This window comes from Sciurus carolinensis, chromosome X (assembly GCF_902686445.1).
Source record: "Sciurus carolinensis chromosome X, mSciCar1.2, whole genome shotgun sequence".
NCBI classification, from domain to species: domain Eukaryota; kingdom Metazoa; phylum Chordata; class Mammalia; order Rodentia; family Sciuridae; genus Sciurus; species Sciurus carolinensis.
The window spans coordinates 54,927,369-54,946,574 of NC_062232.1; the positions used below are offsets into that span (position 1 = coordinate 54,927,369).

The following is a 19,206-nucleotide window of genomic DNA, read 5'->3' on the forward strand; positions in this document are numbered from 1 at the left end:
CAGAGACACATCGAGGAAAGAAAATTTCAGACCAATATCCTTAATGAATATCGATGCAAAAATTCTCAACAAAATTTTAACAAATCGCATACAAATACATATTAAAAAGATAGTGCACCACGATCAAGTGGGTTTTATCCCAGGGATGCAAGGTTGGTTCAACATTCGGAAATCAATAAATGTCATTCACCATATCAACAGACTTAAAGTTAAGAATCACATGATTATTTCAATAGATGCAGAAAAAGCATTTGATAAAATACAGCATCCCTTCATGCTCAAAACACTAGAAAAAATTGGGGTAGTGGGAACATTCCTAAACATTATAAAGGCAATCTACGCTAAGCCCATGGCTAATATCATTCTAAATGGTGAAAAACTGAAAGCGTTCCCCCTAAAAACTGGAACAAGGCAGGGATGCCCTCTTTCATCGCTTCTATTCAACATCATCCTTGAGACTCTAGCCAGAGCAATCAGACAAACCAAAGAAATTAAAGGGATACGAATAGGAAAAGAAGAACTCAAACTATCCCTGTTCGCTGATGACATGATTATATATTTAGAGGAACCTGGAAATTCCACCAGAAAACTTTTAGAACTCATAAGTGAATTCAGTAAAGTAGCAGGTTACAAGATCAATGCTCATAAATCCAATGCATTTTTATACATAAGTGATGAATCTTCAGAAAGAGAAATTAGGAAAACTACCCCATTCACAATAGCATCGAAAAAAATAAAATACTTGGGAATCAATCTCACAAAAGAGGTGAAAGACCTCTACAATGAGAACTACAGAACACTAAAGAAAGAAATTCAAGAAAACCTTAGAAGATGGAAAGATCTCCCATGTTCCTGGATAGGCAGAATTAATATCGTCAAAATGGCTATACTACCTAAAGTGCTATACAGATTCAATGCAATTCCAATTAAAATCCCAATGATGTACCTTGCAGAAATAGAGCAAGCAATTATGAAATTCATCTGGAAGAATAAAAAACCTAGAATAGCTAAAGCAATCCTCAGTAGCAAGAGCGAAGCAGGGGGTATTGCAATACCAGATCTTCAACTCTACTACAAAGCAATAGTAACAAAAATGGCATGGTATTGGTACCAAAATAGACAGGTAGATCAATGGTACAGAATAGAGGACATGGACACAAACCCAAATAAATATAATTTTCTCATACTAGACAAAGGTTCCAACAATATGCAATGGAGAAAAGATAGCCTCTTCAACAAATGGTGCTGGGAAAACTGGAAAACCATATGCAATAGAATGAAATTAAACTCCTATCTCTCACCCTACACAAAACTCAATTCAAAATGGATCAAGGACCTCGGAATCAGACCAGAGACCCTGCATCTTATAGAAGAAAAAGTAGGTCCAAATCTTCAACTTGTTGGCTCAGGATCAGACTTCCTTAACAGGACTCCCATAGCACAAGAAATAAAAGCAAGAATCAACAACTGGGATAGATTCAAACTTAAAAGCTTTCTCTCAGCAAAGGAAACTATCAGAAATGTGAAGAGAGCCTACGGAGTGGGAGAATATCTTTGCCAACCATACCTCAGATAGAGCGCTAATTTCCAGAATATATAAAGAACTCAAAAAACTCTACACGAAGAATACAAATAATCCAATCAACAAATGGCCTAAGGATATGAACAGACACTTCACAGAAGAAGATGTACAAGTAATCAACAGATATATGAAAAAATGTTCAACATCCCTAGTAATAAGGGAAATGCAAATCAAAACTACCCTACGATTTCATCTCACCCCAATTAGAATGGCGATTATCAAGAATACAAGCAACAATAGGTGTTGGCGAGGATGTGGTGAAAAAGGAACACTCATACATTGCTGGTGGGGTTGCAAATTAGTGCAGCCACTCTGGAAAGCAGTGTGGAGATTCCTCAGAAAGCTTGGAATGGAAACACCATTTGACCCAGCTATCCCACTCCTTGGCCTATACCCAAAGGACTTAAAATCAGCATACTACAGAGATACAGCCACATCAATGTTCATTGCTGCTCAATTCACCATAGCCAGATTGTGGAACCAACCTAGATGCCCTTCGGTTGATGAATGGATAAAGAAACTGTGGCATATTTATACAATGGAATATTACTCCGCAATGAAGAATGATAAAATTATGGCATTTGTAGGCAAATGGTCGAAATTGGAGAATATCATGCTAAGTGAGATAAGCCAATCTCAAAAAACTAAATGACGAATGATCTCGCTGATAAGCGGATGAGGACATATAATGGGGGGTGGGAGGGGCTAGCATTAGGTTTAGGGTTAGGTTTAGAGTTAGGCTAAGGAGAGCGGTAAGAATGAAGGAAAGAAGGACTGTGTAGAGGGAAAAGAGGGGTGGGAGGGGAAAAATAAAATAAACATCATTACCCTATGTAAATGTAAAAAGAAAAAAACCAACGAGATGTAAAAAAAACAAAACAAAACAAAAGAAAACAAAAAAAAACCAATAATGAAGATTGGGCAATTGTCTATTGTTCCACCATGGCCACATTTGATAATCACTTGCCAAGTTCACCTATTGTCAGCTTCTTCAAAAGACATCCAGTTATTTTCCCTCAGGTTGTTAAGTCTCAACCTATCCCAGCAGCAAATACAATCTTTACAGATGGCTCCTCCTCTGGTACAGCTATAGTAGTTTCTGATAAAGTACAGACTATTATTACTTCTCATAAGTCTGCTCAAAAACCTGAACTAGAAGCAATAATAACTGCCTTACAAACATTTCCTGAGGAACCTTTAAATATTTATACTGATCGTCTCTATATTGCCCAGCTTGTGCCACGGCTTGAGACAGCTGGACCCATTAGTCCTCAATCTACCTTACAACAATGCTTTTGTCAAGTATAAACTGTTCTGTGGGCTCACAAAGAACCTTTACATATAGGCCATATCAGAGCACATTCAGGCTTACTTGGGCCTTTAGCTCAAGGAAATTCTACTGAAGACTCAGCTACTCGAGATCCTCATGTGTTTAATATTGTACAAGAAGCAATTAATTTCCATAAAGATTTTCATGTCAATGCTACTACTCTCAAAATAATATATAACATTACAAAAGAACAAGCCAGAAATATAGTAAAACAGTGTCCTGCCTGTGTGCCTCATTTATCTGTTCCTCATTTTGGAGTCAATCCTAGAGGACTCCTTCCAAATCATCTATGGCAGATGGATGTCACCCATATCCCTGAATTTGGTACTTTAAGATTTGTACATGTAACTGTAGATACCTACTCAGGATATATATTTGCTACCGCCCATACAGAGGAAAAGACAAAAGATGTAATCAGTCATTGCCTTCAAGCCATTGCTACTATGGGAAGGCCAAAATCATTTAAAACAGATAATGGGCCTGCGTATACTTCTTCATTTCAACAGTTTTGCTCAAAGTTTAATATCTATCATTCTACAGGATTGCCCTACAATCCACAAGGACAAGCTATTGTGGAAAGGGCTAATCAAACATTGAAAGTCTGCTTAACTAAACAAAAAGGGGGAATAGGGGCATTAGCCCCTCCCAAGAACAGACTTAACCTTGCTTTATTCACCCTCAGTTTTTTAACTTTGGATGCTATGGACTGTATTGCAACTGATAGATATTTTAGTGGAAAGTCTGGTGGCCATCCACAAGCAATGTGGAAAGACATCTTGACTGGGTCCTGGAAAGGACCTGACCCCATATTAATTTGGGGGAGAGGATCTGTTTGTGTTTTTCCTCAGGACCAACAACAACCTATCTGGGTCCCGGAGCGCTTGGTACGAACTATGCATAAGAAAGAAAATGGCACCGAAACACAAAATGATGGTGATGATGGTAAGCCTGCTGTTGTTAGCTCTTCCTAAAACTTTTGGGGATATATCACTCATGGCACACAAGTTTTCCCTCAATTATTTCCTAGTACAGAACTTCTAGGTATTCCTTACCTACCAGCTAGTTCCACTGTAAAGTCACTTATTACTAGTCTAAACTTCAAGTTAAGAGGTAGTCTTTGCTTCCTCTGGTTAGCCACCTCAGAAACCGCCGTGATACAGGGAGGCAATCTCTCTCTCATTCAATAAAGGTGGAGTCAAAAGCAAGCCTATATAAAGGGAAGTAATACACCTGTTTATAGTTATACAGGGTGCAAGACCAATTACTCTTCCTTTTATCAGGCTTTCCCCCCTACTCCCATATGTGTCACGTCTCCGTTTGTGTTCATTCTGTCTAACAGTTCTAAGTTTAATATTAACATTACTAATAACAATGATAATGATACTGAGGTCCTTAACTGTGCTAACCAAGAGTGTTATGTGTCTAGTTGTTAGGATGCTTCACTATTTCCTCTGGCTGTGATTGCCAGGATTCCAAAATTCATTCCAGTCCCAGTGACCTTAATTCATAGTGAGTGGAATTTCCTACCCGTGAAAGCAAAAAGAGATTTTGGTATCTCAGCCATTATAGCTATCGCTGTTGCTGCAGCGGCTGCTGTGGCTGCTGCCACTGCTGCTGGACTTGCCCTAGGAACTGCTATACCTACTGCTCACGTGCTCAACAATCTGTCACAAGCCACTGCCAAAGCATTGACAGCCCAGGGAAACATCAATGCGCATCTTGTCACGGGAATCCTGATTCTAAACCAAAGAGTGGACTTACTACAAGAATAAGTGGACATGTTGACTGTTACCGCACAGACGGGCTGTCTAGTGCATGCCCAAGCACTATGTGTTACCCCTATACCCTATTCTAATATTACTGCTGCTACAAATCTGTCCAAACAGCTTGGAAGCATGCTTAATGGGACATGGACTAAAGAGTTTACTAATTTGACTACCCTATTAAGAAATTCTATATTTGTGGTAAATAGTACTCAGGTCAAGGTCCCCGGTGTATCAGAAGCCATTAGTTTCTTACAGTCAGCATTACAATTTGGTAAACAATGGATGGGAAGTTTTGCTATGATGGGGTTGTTGTTCTTGCTGTTATTGTTGCTGCTCAGATATCAATTGTCTCTAAGGAGTCATCAAAGACAGCAAGCCTTAGTGGTACAGCAAGCCCTTATGGCCATGAACCAAGGCTCTGTTCTGCAGATGTGGCTCTCCCAATAACAGGGCTGGTAGTCAAAGACGGGTAAGCACAGGGTGGACTTTATACCAACCTAAGACAGGGATCAAAGCATGCCAACAGCTCTTTGACTCCCAATGACGGGTAAGGATAAAGTCTGACTCTGGCACCTAGGACAGGCACAGTCACTGTATTTTCTTTTTATAACAAAAAGGGGGAGCCTGTTGAGGGCCATCTTGGACAAGATGGTGCCTGGCAGTGAGCCAAAGGGCACTGGCTACCAAAATAAGGAAGTACCCAAAAAAGTTGCTTGCTTACTAGTTCCTTGGAGACTTATGACGTGTTAACGCCAGGCTCTAGGATTGGCTATCTAATATCTTGCCGCGCGTGGACAGTTCGTGATTCATATAGTACTATGCTGACATTCCTCTAGATGCTCTCCTGCGTGAGAGAAAGCTTTGCTATAATTGGCTGATAAGCTAGGAGCCTGGGGGAGGAGAGAGGGAGAGGGTAGGGGAAGGGAGATAGTGGCAGAACAAAGGAGGCAGAAAAACAGGGAGGACACAATAAATCTCCTCAACTAAAGATTGGTGGTGTCTCCTTTCTCCACGCCAGTTCCGCTGGACAGAACAACAGGGTCTGACTAAGTTGCTTAGATCCTCACCACATTGCTGAGGCTGGCTTCGACTTTGTGACCCTCCTGCCTCAGCCTCCTGCGGTGCTGGGATTACAGACATACCCTGATGCCACCAACTTGCCAGCTGAGTTTTTAAAATGCTGACAAAAAAATTCATTGCAGAAAGCAAAGTCTTTCCCAAATGACGGCACTGTATTCGATATACACATACCAAAATTAATTAATTAATTAAAAAATCAGAAGGATAAAGTGCAAATCTCAACACCACCTTATACAAAACTACGAAAGTTGAAATGTAAAACATAAGACTATAGACATTTTGAGAAGAAAAATCACTGTGACCTGAGTTTACGTGAAGAATTCTTAGACATAATAACCAAATGGTTGTTCTATAGAAACTCTAAAAAAATTATTAAATTAGATTTCCTCAAAATTGGAAACTGTTTCTCTCAGAAAGATCCTACAAGAGAATGGAAAGACAAACACAGAATGGGGGAAGGTGTTTGTAAGTAAAATCTCTACCAAGGATACATAGCTTGCACAAAGAACTCTTAAGTTCCACAATAAGAAGAAAAAAGCTACTCAATTAAAAATTGAGCAAGAGCCACAATACAGACATTTCAACAAAGACAACATACTGATGGTAAGAAGCACATTAAAGTATAGTCAACTTCATTAAATATTAGGAAAATGCAAATTAAAACCAAAATGCATTATTACTGTGCTCCTGTTAGAACAACTAAAATGAAAAATAGTGCTCCAGTACCAAGTGATGATTAGATTGCAAACAAAAACAAAACAAAACAAAACAAAAAAACCCAAAGTCGGGAACTCACATGTTTTGATGTTGGGAATGCAGGATGGTACATCCACTCTGGAAAACACCTGCCACTTCTTATAAGGTTAAAACACATTTTGTCATGAAACCCAGCAATCTCACTCCTCAAGACTTGACCAAGACACCTGTTCACACAAAAACTTGTGCATGCATGTTGGTAGCAACTTTATTCATAATCACCCAAAACTAAATGCAACCAACCAATGAATAAATAAAAGTCATGCATCTGTACAACAGGGCACTATTTAACAAAAGAACGGAAGGAACTGTCGATACATGCAATAACAGGGATGAACTGCAAGTGCATTATTGCTATGTGAGAGAAGTCTGTACGAAATGGTAACATACTGTGTACTTAGGTTTGTATAGCATTCTACAAAAGGCCAAAACTACAGGGACCGAAAACAGATCACTGGTTGTCAGAGGATCGGGACAAATGAGATGGTTTAAAGACACGGGGTCAGAATGAAGGAGGTTTTTGTGATGGTGGAACCACTGTGAGTTTCCATCATTGTGGTCACTACAAGAACCAAACCACGTGTTAAAAATCTCGGTACGGACAACACAAACAAGTTAGTTTTACTGTATAATAATTTGCAATATATAACATCGAAAATTATAAAGACAAAGGACACATAAGTGTTTGAGAATCAAAATGACAGGGACAAAAGGCACCAGCCTTCTCAAAAGTGATATTGGCAGGTCGAAAACAGTGGAGCAACATACACTTCACAATACGTGGAGAAAGTTATTCTCCAGTTAAAATTATATGCCAAGCTCCAATTAAAGGTAATTTCTGTTCAGGCAGTGTCCCAAAAGAAATTGTGTCCCACTTATCTCATCTCAGGAAGTTGCTGGAGGAGAGGGTCCATCAAAACCCTGGAGTAAACCAAGAACAGGTGGACTCCAAAAAAAGGGGATCACTCCAGGGGTTTCACAAAGGAATGTTCTAAGTCTAACATTAGACATCACTCAAGGTCGAAGCAGGGTCTAGAAGGTTGATCTCCAAGGACAGGAAAATGCAACAGATGAAGATTTGGAAAAGACTGTTGATGGGCCCATGAAAGAAATGTGAGCTCTAGGCAGGCAGGGTGCTCGCAATTCTTTCTCACATGGGAGGCTCCCGTAAAGATTGATTCAATGAAAGGGAAAAGGGAGAGAGAGGGGAGAGAGGAATTTGAGACACAGGGTGTGCAGCAACCAGCTAAGGAGGTTTCTTTTCTGTAAGGGGAGTAGAGAAAAATGGGGTAGTTTGAAGGGACCACAAGAAGTCTATTGAAAATTAGACAAATGATACCATGCTTCTATGGTTGCAGGAAAGCTCTAACCCAGGAAAAATCATTTACAACCAGGGCTGGAGGTCCTCTTGGGATCGCCTGAATGTTCTCGGGGCAAAGGGTAACAAGGCAGTCAGATGAGAAGGAAGGCGGTCCTTAGTGAGGAAGTGCCCTGTGTCCTCAGATATCTTCTTCTATTAAACTTCTCATAACAAATCCTGATAAAATAAAGACAAGTGTTCCTATTTACTGGTAAACATCACAGCTAGAGAAACAGGGTTAGCAAAGGAAAAAGATATTTGCATCACAGAAAATCATCATAGAATTTGGATATAAAATGCATGGAGAACTCCTACAGATAAACAAACAGACAAATGACCCACGGAGAAAGTGGAGAAGAGACTTTGGAGGAGGTACCTCACAGGAGAGAAAACTCCCAAGGCCAGCGCATGTACAAGATACACAGTCTCTTTAATAACCAAGGGATTGCACGTTGAAAGCAACAGGGTATATTTCATGTGCACCAGGTGGGCAACCATTTGTAGCTTGATATTAACAAATATTGATGAGGATGTAGATGAGCTGCAACAGTGAAACCCCCCTGTTAGGAGGGTGAATAGGGACAACCACATGGAAACAGAGCCGACATGATCGAATAGTGCTGGACCTGGACCCCACCTGTAAGTCAACGATTCCACTCCCAGGTGTGGATGCAGCTTCCAGGCCATTTTGTAGTATGGCACACACAGTGAATCAGGCCTGTAGGGCTCATGGGAGTGAGACAGCAATGCTGCTCAGGACCAGATTCAACAAATCCAGGTGACACTGCATGGCTGCTAAGGCACTAAGGGTCTCAAAAGTGGAAAGCTCTGCCATGGAGAGTGGGTGCTAATGTATAGCAGGAAACAAGGCAGAGAATGCTGGTGACCCCACTGTGCGACAGCCCCACAGGCCCATCAGCAGGAGAATGGATGTACAGGTGGAGGTGCAGTCAGTCCTCCTATATGCGACTTTGGATTCCAGGTTGCTAAGTAGACTACTTGCTAAGCTTCATTTGTAGCCTGACATCAATATAGTAGGTACTTCAGGATGATTAACAGGCATTTGGAAGATGGGGGAAAATGAGAGTCACTCAAAGGCCAAGTGTGTTCCCAGTTGGGGTCAAGAGGGGGGAGCTCTTCCTTCCTAAGGTGTAGGCAAGTGTCTTTTCCCCATTCCTTTCAGTGCCGCCCATGTGGCACTTTTGTGCTTAGTGTTGGTGATTTCCCATGAAACAGGGCCCCAAGCACAGTGCCCAAGTGCTGTCTGCATTTCTGGAGTGCCAAATGGCTGTGAGGGCCTGATGGAGATGACAGGGGTGTGAGATCAAGTGCGATCAGATACCAGTTGCTGCTCTGTGGCCCCAAGGCCACTGATGATGGATCCACATTGTAGAACAAACAAGGCGTCTTTAGACAGAATCACATGTGAAACAAAGTTATGCATCCATCAGTGGATGAAAACATTGAGACGAGAGGATGGAGAGGATCACAGGGACTTGACCCTGTTTCTCCTAGGAGCAGTGTTTCCAAAGTGGGTAATTCAGGGCTTGCAGTGACTTCATAGAACATCAGTACCACAGCATGAGAACAGACTGCGTATTTGTTCAGTGGAATCCCATGGAGCAAAATGACGGACAGTCTCCTGCTTCATGCAACAACAGGCATGAATCTCAGTTACAAGACATTCCTTGGGAGATGACAGACAGGTCAGGGATCGCTCCACGTGCATGAAGGTGGAAGGACCCATGTGGATAGTCGTGTGTTGCTGGGAACATATCGTTGAGCTTATGGAGCTGTGTAGAAAATCAGTGCAAGGAAAGGAAGGGAAGGACAAGCACAGCTCAGGACAGAGGGAACCTCTGAGGAGGGTGGAGGGCATGGGATCAGGAGGGCCACCACCGGGGAGATGTCAGGTGATGTTACTGGGCGGGAGGAAACACGTCCATGAATGCTGATCGAGGGAAGAAAGGACTCCTAGGCCTGGAACTCCAGCTCCAGCCCCTCCCTGGAGTCAAGAAGCAGATATCCAAGCAAATCCTGCACAGCCCCATCTGAGTGCCCCAAACCTCACAAGCCCTGAAGTCAGTCCCCCTCGTTTCCCACGTGAACTGGCTGGACGCCCTATGCCCCATGACAGTGAACGTCCCACCATAGAGTCACCTGAAACAGGATCACATAGTCGTCATTGAACCTGGCTTCCCCGTGGTGGCCAAGGACATATGTCCCTTTGGTGTCAGGCTGTAGGGAGCAAAGTGGATTGAAAAGCCCCAGCTGCCACTCCCCTGGTCCCCACATGGACTTTACACCAAGCCCAGGCTTTCTCTGACCATCTCCCAGCCAGTGACAGAGCATGGCTGTGGTCCATTGTTGAGGGAAGTGGCCAACTCTATCCGACAGCTACAGGCTGGGACTTCACAGCAGCCTGACTGATTCTCTGTTGGGGTTAAACTACATCTGAATTCCTATCCCACCCTGCTTTCTCCCTCCTTGTCGCTTACCGGCACTGGGCCCTGCATGCAGCCCCAAAGACTCTCCCTGCCTCCCTAGCTCCTTCCCTTCCGTCCCTTTTGCCCTACACCCACCTTTCATGTCCAGTCATGCATTGACCTCTATACTTCAAGAACATCTGAACTACCAACCAGTGCTCCCAGGAGTGATCCAAGGAAAGGCAATCATCTCAGGTGTGTGGGTGGCCTCACTCACCTAGGAAATGACAAAGGACATGCCATCCTCACGGCTACTTGGGCCATGCATTATCTCTAGCATGAGGGCCCCTCTGATTGCTCCATGTTTTAACCCTTGGCTACTTGGTAAGCATCCCAGTGGAGACTCTCTCCCTCGTGGGTGAGGTGATGAAGAACTGCATGGTATGCGGGGACAAACTGCTCAGGGATGGTGATGCCAGAAGTTGACTTGTAACCCCGTGGAGACATGATGAGGAGCGAAGGGACATTGCCCAACCAGTTGAGGGCTGAGGGAGATCCTGAAGTCCGCTCGTGTGGCTCACAAGGAGGCCCTTCATTCCTACAGAAGAGGAGTGGACACAACTGAGGAGCCCTGGGCCACCGTGATTTCTCAGCAAGAGATGAGGACGCCAGGGATGTTTACGTTCTCAGCCCACACAGGTGTGTGAGCTATACAGGTCGGAGCTCTGCATGGAACCACCTTGGATTCTGAAATAAGGAGAGAGGGTTTGGGGATGGATGTCCCTGAGGGTGTTGGCTCTGCACAACTGCACCTCCCGAAGCCTGTGAGCTTGCAACCTGCCACCTGGCCTGTGCTGATACATGGAAGCATCCTCTCCCCACAAAGCCACAGGCGCCTCCCTCAGGGCCTGCCCCCTCTCCATTCCTAGTGCTCGCTGCTACAGCACAGCCCGATGAGTAACTTGCAGTCAGCAAGTTCCAAGGAAGACTGAGCCTGAAGCGGCAGAAGACAGGGAATAGCCGTGGGGCTGGATATTGACTGTGCTGGATCAAGGGAGCAGAAAGACAAGAATGGACAAGCAAGGTTTCCTGAGTGGGGGTGCATCCTCACATCATGGGATTGAAGACCCTGCCAGAGACCCCAGGAGATGGAGGAGAGTCACTGCCAGGATGACCCTGAGAAGCCTTAAGAAAGTGGTGGCCCACAGGCAGCAAAAGGGAAGCGTTCACCTTGGCAGAGGAGGGAACAAAAGCACGGAGGGATGCACCCATGCCACAGCAAATAGAAGATGTGAGGGCGGTCAGCTGACCTGCGGGTTCTGCTCCACGGCAGGGCTCAGAGCACACAGCATTCGCCAGGGGCCATCGGGAGTGTTTTGGCGAGGGGGCCCCAGTTTGAGTGGCTGCTCTCCTCTGCCTGCTCCCTGGGATGGGGGAAGGAGAGTGGCCCTAGGCCTAGACTCATTACCTCCACCTGCGCCATGATGGGACCTGGCACGAGAGAGGGCACGGGGAGGCTCTCAGACCAGCCCTGTCAACCCAAGAAGTGGATGACACTGGACGAGGAAGGACCCAGGAATGAGGTGGTAAGGGTGTGCTGTTGCCACGCCTCGAGCCTTCTCTGAAGACACTGACTGCCATTTACTCTGGTGATGGTGACGGTATCCTGAGGGGAAGGAGACAGCCAGACATTTGAAGGATGATGGAAACAGAGCCTGAGATGACCTTGATCCCAGTGGCACTATGGGCCCCCCTGTCAGAGTGGGGCTTGAAAGGCCCTGGGGATCCAGTCAGGATCACAGTTAGGTGGCTGGGTACCTGGATCAACCCTAGTCTTTTCTCCTGTCCTCGAGTGGATGGTTGTATGTGAAAACCCTCGGCCATCAGACCCAAACTCCCACCTTGGGTCATGGATCTGAACAGTAAGAGCGACCCTGCTGGGGATGGCCTTTTGGGAACCGTGAAACTGGTCCCCAGCCCAGCTCAAGAAAGTAAGTCCAATTCAACATAGGTTCCTGGAGGGGTGGAGCTGGGTTCACCAGAGATTTGTGCCACTGGTAAAGAACTAAGGGATGTAGGGAAAGAGGATGTGGGAGAGTCACAGGGATAAAGAGAGTGGGGAAGGTTGTGAAAGTTCTAGGACTATCTGTATGGGACAGGGGAGGCGGAAGGCAGTGGAAATGAGGAGAGGGACACGGCAGGCATCAACTGGACGGGTGGGGAATGTTTCTTAAGAAGGGCATTGTAGAAAGAACATTTTGTGACACTTCTCATTGTCCCTGTTGGCATGCCTGAAATAGTCCAGCACGTCTTCACATGTCATTAGTTTCTTATTCTCCACCCACATTCGATTGGTTATTTTTTGTTATACACGACGTTAGGATTCATTTTGGCATAATTATAAAATCATGGAATATAATTGGCTCTAGTTCAGTCCCCAGGACTCCCCTTTCCCTCTCCCCTCCCTCCCCCTGTTCCCTTCCCTCTACCACATTTATGTCTCTGCTATATACTTTTAGTTCATTCTGCTGTCGTTAGAGTCTTGAGCATATACCTGATGGTGAGGTGAGATTCACTGTGGTATATTCATAAATGTGCAGAGGTAAGTTAGGTCAGACTCATTCCACTGCTCTTTCCTTATCCCGTCTCTCCCCACTCCACCTCAACCCCCTTCATTAGTCCACGGGTCTTTCCGCTGTTTTGATGGAATCCTTCCACCTCCTTTACCCATCTTCCTCCCTGCCCCATTGCGGACTAGCTTCTGTGTATCAGAGAAAACATCTGGTCTTTGACCTTTTGGGTCTGGCTCACTTAGAATGATAGACTCCAGTTCCATCCATTAAGCAGAAAATGCTTCTTAGTGGCTGAGTAATACTCCGTTGTGTATATACGCCACATTTCCTTCACTCACTCCCATGTTGAAGGGCACCTAGTTTGCCTCCATAGTTTGGCTGTTGTGAATTGTGCCACACAGGCAGTGATTGTGCAGGTATGGCTGGACGTGGGTGACTACAGGTACGTAGCGGACTCGATCTACCCTGCTGGGTAACCTTTTCCAGCAGAGAAGGCATCACAGGTTTGGATTCAGAGAAACTGGGCCTCTGACATCCCCTAGCCAAGAGGAGTTCACACCCTCCAGGCCTCTATTGGAGAGCAGACAGAGTAGGATATGAGGGTGAGGCAAGGAAAGACCAGTGAACATGAGCTGGGAACTGAGGCCGGCAGGTGTGAAATTAATTGAGGGTCACTGCAGTGGGAATGGTGTGGCAAGCAAGGGAAAATTCTAGCACTCTGGGGCCTCACAGAAACCAAGGGAGGGATTGTTCCCCAGATACCAGGCTGCATAGATTGGGGAAGCTGGGAACCAGTAGTCTGACTGAAAATTGGCTCCCCGCCACCACTGGTAGGGCTTCCTTGTGCGTCCATTCTGGCCGCTCAGTACATACATTTACACATGCCTGTGCCTGTTTTCACAGGAAATCGAGGACTGTTTTGGGCTTTCAAATTTACAAATGTGTACTGGATCCACGTGTTGTTCTGCAACTTGGCATATGCAGTCATGAGACTGTTTTTGGAATATATTAACAGAGCCTGGTGTGTCCCTTTGGACTTCGTCATTTTTACCTACTGGATGCATGGGTCACACTGCATTCCTGCATCCCCTGACCAATGGGAGTACAGGGTATTCCCAGAATGTTCCCTTCACCAGCTTCCCTGTGTGCATGTGTGTGTGTGTGTGTGTGTGTGTGTCGTCGCGCACTACACATACCAGCTTTTCTCCAGATGATGTGCCCAGCCCTCACTGAACTTACTCTGAGTTTGTTTCCCGGCCTGAGAAAGGCGGCAGCAGTGGTAACCTAAACCTAGGACTGTCACGAGGATGAGTTAATATTTATCTACAGTGCTTTAGAAGACAGCCAGCACACAGGGAAATTTCTAGAGTTGGCACTCCGCTCATTCTGTCAAAGCACTCTCCCCAGTGGCTGAACCCCACCTACACCAGAGGGGAAGTGAAAGACACCATTTTGTTCACAACCTCTTCCACCCATGGAACGGTAAAGTTATTTCATTGTTGTAAACCTGGTGTGTGAACGATGATTTGTGAGTTAATTTGTATCTGCAGGATCAGTGATGGTGAGCACCTCTTGGGGTGTCACTGACCACAGGAATTCCCGCTACTTTGCATTTACTGGTGGGCAGTAGAATAGGGTCTGAGAGAGGTGGACAAACAACAGGTTGACAATAAAGTGCCCTGGGCACACATCCACATGCTGCTTTGGTTACCTATGGTACATCAAGTGGTAGAGAGAGATCCCGCTCAGATGGCAAATCACAGAACACTCGCTCTCTGGCCCTTCATGGGGAAAAAAGCGGAAGGACCACTGATCGCTGACTGTGGGCCTCCTCGCCTGCTTTCCTATGTGGCCTGCTGTCTTCCTGGGCAAGAGGGGCTTGCAAATCCTTTCTGGACTGGGCGCTCCACATCGATCATTGCACTGAATCCTCACAGGCTCCTGATCTAGGCGCTGTTGTGTCCCTGGTTTTACAGATGGAACACCAAGGCTCGGAGGCGAGGCTCTGGATGGGAAAGGAGGCTCGCGGCCAGGGGCAGCAGGAGAGGAAGAGGCGGGAAGAGAACACCCACAGCCAGGCTCCAGCGCCCAAAGTGGCTTGTCAAGAAGCTGTCCAACGTGGGCTCCTCAGCAGTCCAAGCGCCCTCGCCCCTATTGGCGAGGGTCCAGAGGGACGAGCCAACAAACAACGCTCTGGTTGGCCGGGGCCGGACCAATGAGAAGGCTGAGCGTGGGTATCCAAGGCGCGGGAAGCCGAGCAGTATTTGAGGCGGTCGCGTGCGTCACCTGTGGTGACGGACTTCCGGAAAGCCTAACTGCTCCCGCCGTGGCTCTGGTGACCATCTCTCCTCAAACCTGGCTGATCAGACTGGCGACATGAGTTCCGCCGACGAGGCTTCTGTTCATGGGGACAGTTTTAGCCAGGAGGGTGGAAAGCCCGCAGGCGTCTGTTCTGAAGGTCCTGGGGTCCCAAGGGGTCGGGGTCAGGGCCGGAGCCGGGGCCGGGGTCGGGCCAGGGGCCAGGGCCTTGAGTTGGGGCCGCCGCGGAGCGGGGAGGGCGAGGGCGGCCGCCCAGACCCCAAGGCCTATGAGCTGGAGTTGGAGGCCCCGTGGGATGAGGAAGAGGAGGGAGGGGCGGTGTTTAGGGGCCGCCAAGGCAGACCTGGCTCCTCTGCTGACGAGAAGGGCGATGCTCTGGACTTGGTGCCCCACCTCACTCTGGAGTCTGCGGCCATCGTGCAGGAGCTGATGGGATGGGAGCCCCGGGGCACCCGCAGATACCCGTCCCCGGAAAGCTTCGCCACCGAACTGTCTGCCATTTGGGTGGACGCAGAGGCAGGCTTCAGCGCGAGAGGCGCGCTGGCCCCCAGCTCCGTGGAAGCGCAGCAAGCCTCTGCCACCCCTCTGAGCCACCCCAGTGGGCCCAAGGGGGGCTGGGCCTGGGGGAAGGCCAAGAGATGCACCAAAAGTAGGATGACGGGCAGCGGGGAAGGCCAGCGGCCCTCTTCCGACTCTGAGTCTTCAGATGAGCCCAGTGAGATACAGCTGATGAGGGTGAGCATTTGCCCCAAAGGAGGAGGCCAGGCCAGGTCCAGCAGACCCAGGGAACCCAGAGACCCCACTGGACACTCGAGTGTGAGTGTTCGTAGCAGGGAGATTTTCCTTCACATGCCTTGCCCTCTGCCCACCTCCACTCCCAGAGGACTCAACTCAGCCTCAACAGAGCTGGAAGCTGGCTCCTCCAGGAAAATGCAAAGCATGCTCTGGAGCAAGGGAGGGAGCAGGCCCAGCTTCCCAGGAGCTCCTGCTGCTGCTGCTGCTGTTGTTTCTGGGGCCCTGCCCAGGACCACTCCTAAGAAGAAGGTCTTCCAGGAGAAGAAATCCCTGGAGGATGGCTCAAAAGTTAGCCTGGGCAGGGCCTTCCCTTCATGGGGGCAGAGACTGAAGTCGACTCCCCTGGAACCGGCCACGTTCCCCACAATCTTGGGGGTTCCACTGCTTGGGAGGTTCAAAAGGTATTCCTTGCTGCCCCTGGGGACCAAAAAGTCCAAACACAGTGGCACTGGGAAGAGGTCTATGGCCCAGAAGACACAGGAGTTCCAGCCTGTTGCCAGGGAAGATTATGACCCAAGTAGAGATGCAGTCCCTCTGGCCCAAGTGAGTAGGCCTTCCTCGTCTTCCTCCTCCTGTCACTCTGCTCTTCTCCTCTAGCAGGCCACACTTCTTTGCCCTTGCTCCCTGGGCCCCTTGCTCAGGGGTTGTCCATGGGAGCCCACTGTCATGGGGATGCCATATTCGGGGTCTCTGAGGTCGGGGCAGACATCAAGAAAATACCTGGTAAGGGCGACTCCTTGGTCACACCTTGTGCATTTCCTGCCTCCTTCCCAGACAGGGGCTGGGACGGGAAGAAGGTATGGCTGCTGCCTCGGTCAGCTCCACCCCCACTTACAGTTTGGGCTGCATGGATTGGTGCTTAGTCCCATCTGCCTCCAGTTTCCTCCCTCCCAGCTCTTCCCCCAGAGGTGCCTGACCTTTCTCAATGCTCCCATGCTCCTCCCTGACTCAGCTCTACCTCCGGGCTTGGGGCTGATTGAGGGAGACACTGCTGACGATGGGACCATTTGAACTCCCCCACCACACCCCAGCCCCTATACACACATCATCACCCTCAACAAGCATGCCTGTTAACCTGACCCAGTGAGATATTTTTGTGTCAGCTTCCAACACAGAGGCCAGGGTCACCTGGTCTTGGCATGCATCGTGGAGAGTTTGGTAGTGGTGACCCCAGCACCAACATCCCCCAACCTGCAGGAAGCTCCCAGCTCTTGGAGCTGAGCCAGGGAGGCCTCACTCCAAGAGGCCCTGCCCCTACTGGTGAGTCTTGTGTGTTTGACAGCAGGGGGCGTGGGTGTGGGAGGGGAAACTGGCTGACGCTTGCTGCCAGTCCCTGCCTTTTGGCAGAGCAAGGCCTTTTCCTGTTGAGCCCTGTTCAGCCATGCAACTCCTCCCAGGGGCTGGCTGTGACTGCAGCTCTGCTAGTGTCCAACCCAGAGCCACAGTGCTAGGGGTCCACAGTGACAGCTGGGGCTGACACTGGGCAGCAGGGAAGGCAGGCCCAGAGAGACGGGTGGAGCTGCGGAGCAGAGCAGTTGCAACTTGCTGCCCACAGAGGGGGATGCTGCCTCACTTGAGACCCAGCCAGGCCCTCTCCACTTGACTCCTTGGCTGGGGAGCTGGATTTTGTGTTCTCTTTCAGGTGACCAGGAACCAGCCATTCATCACCTGTTTCCAGAGAGGCAGCAGCAAGCACCTGGAGCACAGGGCTGTCCCCGGGTACTGCTTTCTCTGGCTCCTAGAAATGCCAGCCCCAGCTAGATGGTGGGCTCTGTGTCCAGGTTAAGCTGACTTAGGTGCAGGCTCACATCCCACACGTCAGAGCGGGGAGGGGGGCTCCTCCTTTCCACTGAGGATTCTCTCTGCCTGTGTTGCCACCTGGTTCTGGGATATGGGGGGGACATGGGGAGTGGGGAGCGAGTGGGAGGATGAGGAAGGAGGTGGCCAGAATATTACTCCTCATATTTCTTTCTCCGGTGTGTGTTGGCTTAGTGTGTGGTTCTACAGAAAGAGAGAGATGACCTCAAAGAGCAACTAGGTATGAGGAGCCCTGGACTGGGGCAGGGGTGGGAGCAGGGCTGTGTGGGGCCGAGCAGAGTAGAGCAGAGGCAGACCTAGGTGTCTGGGGTGCAGGTGCTTGGGGCGGGGTGGGCCTGCAGATGCAGTCAGTACCATGTGGAGGGACTTTCCTGCGGCTGGCCCAGGAGCCTTCTGTGTATTGACGGCTGGGGCTGTGAACAAAGAGCAGTGCACTGTCTGAACTGCATGGACTCTGCCATTGAGTCCCAGAAGCCTCCTCCTCAGGACTTTTACAGAAACTTCCTTTATTTTCCCTTTAAGGGCTGATGGCTGTGACTTGTTGCGTGTTTGTTGTCGTGTGTGCTTGCTTGCCTGTTTGTTTTTGACACATTTCTCGACGGCGGTTCTGCCATGGCCCAGCATCCACACACTACTAGTACACGTTGTTCCCTTGTAGAAGACATTTCCACGTTGAGTTCCAGTGGTAGGCGAGTGAATCGGTTTCAGGGCTGTTTGGACAGGGGCTGGAGGTGTGTCAGGCTGCAGGGATGATGCTTTCTGACAGGGCAGTGGGGAGGGGGGCAGGGGGACTGCGTCCTGCACCCTTGTTTCTGGAGTGCCCATTTATGCCTCTCTTTCAGCAGTCATGCAGTCCCTTGCGGATAAGTTCCAGGCCCTTGGAAGTGAGCGTAAGGTTTATTGTACCCCTTTCCCACAGTCCCGGCTGTCTGGGAGGGCTCTGGGCTGGCCCTGGTCAGGGCCATTCCCTGACTGTGCTCTGCTTGACAGGTTGAACCCAGCATCTTCAGACAAGGCAAGCAGAGCCTGTGCTGTCTCTACAAGCACGTGGAGCCCAGGAGCAGCAGCCAAGCTCATTCCTTCTGGTTTTTCTTCAGCTAGTGATGAAGTGCAGGTTTCTTGCACATATCTTGTGCTGCACGTACATGTGGTTTTCTGAGATCCCTAGTGATCATGGGAGTTTGAGTGTGCTAAGTTCCCTCTTTTTCCGTGTTTTCATCCTAAATTTTCAGCAGTCTTGAATGGCCCACACATAATCTTTTCCTGGAAGTGGTGGCAGAGGTCCTGGCTTTTATTGTTTTCATGAACTATTTGCCTGCTTTTCTTCCCTGGGTGAGTTCTGAGTGAGAGGCATTGGTCCTTCAGCTCACCCTCAGACAGACCAGAATGATGAATACAATT

At 48.1% G+C, this 19,206-nt stretch overlaps 1 protein-coding gene across 1 annotated transcript; it reads left to right on the forward strand.

Annotated features, from left to right (window-relative positions):
- The first annotated feature begins 15,249 nt into the window (after positions 1-15,249).
- On the forward strand, positions 15,250-18,879 carry LOC124971492 (uncharacterized protein CXorf49 homolog). Its single transcript, XM_047535246.1, has 7 exons — positions 15,250-16,530; positions 16,629-16,784; positions 17,091-17,247; positions 17,630-17,706; positions 17,980-18,025; positions 18,651-18,695; positions 18,796-18,879. Exons 1-7 carry the CDS (start codon positions 15,250-15,252, stop codon positions 18,798-18,800), a joined length of 1,767 nt encoding a protein of 588 aa, XP_047391202.1. The 3' UTR covers positions 18,801-18,879.
- The last annotated feature ends 327 nt before the right edge of the window (positions 18,880-19,206 follow it).

Bases quoted from the DNA above. Each gene is read 5' to 3' on its own strand.
- LOC124971492 (XM_047535246.1), top strand. From the start codon at position 15,250: ATGAGTTCCGCCGACGAGGCTTCTGTTCATGGGGACAGTTTTAGCCAG. The intron at 16,785-17,090 runs GTATGGCTGCTG...TTTTTGTGTCAG, and splicing joins GGGGCTGGGACGGGAAGAAG to CTTCCAACACAGAGGCCAGG. The intron at 18,026-18,650 runs GTATGAGGAGCC...CTCTTTCAGCAG, and splicing joins TGACCTCAAAGAGCAACTAG to TCATGCAGTCCCTTGCGGAT.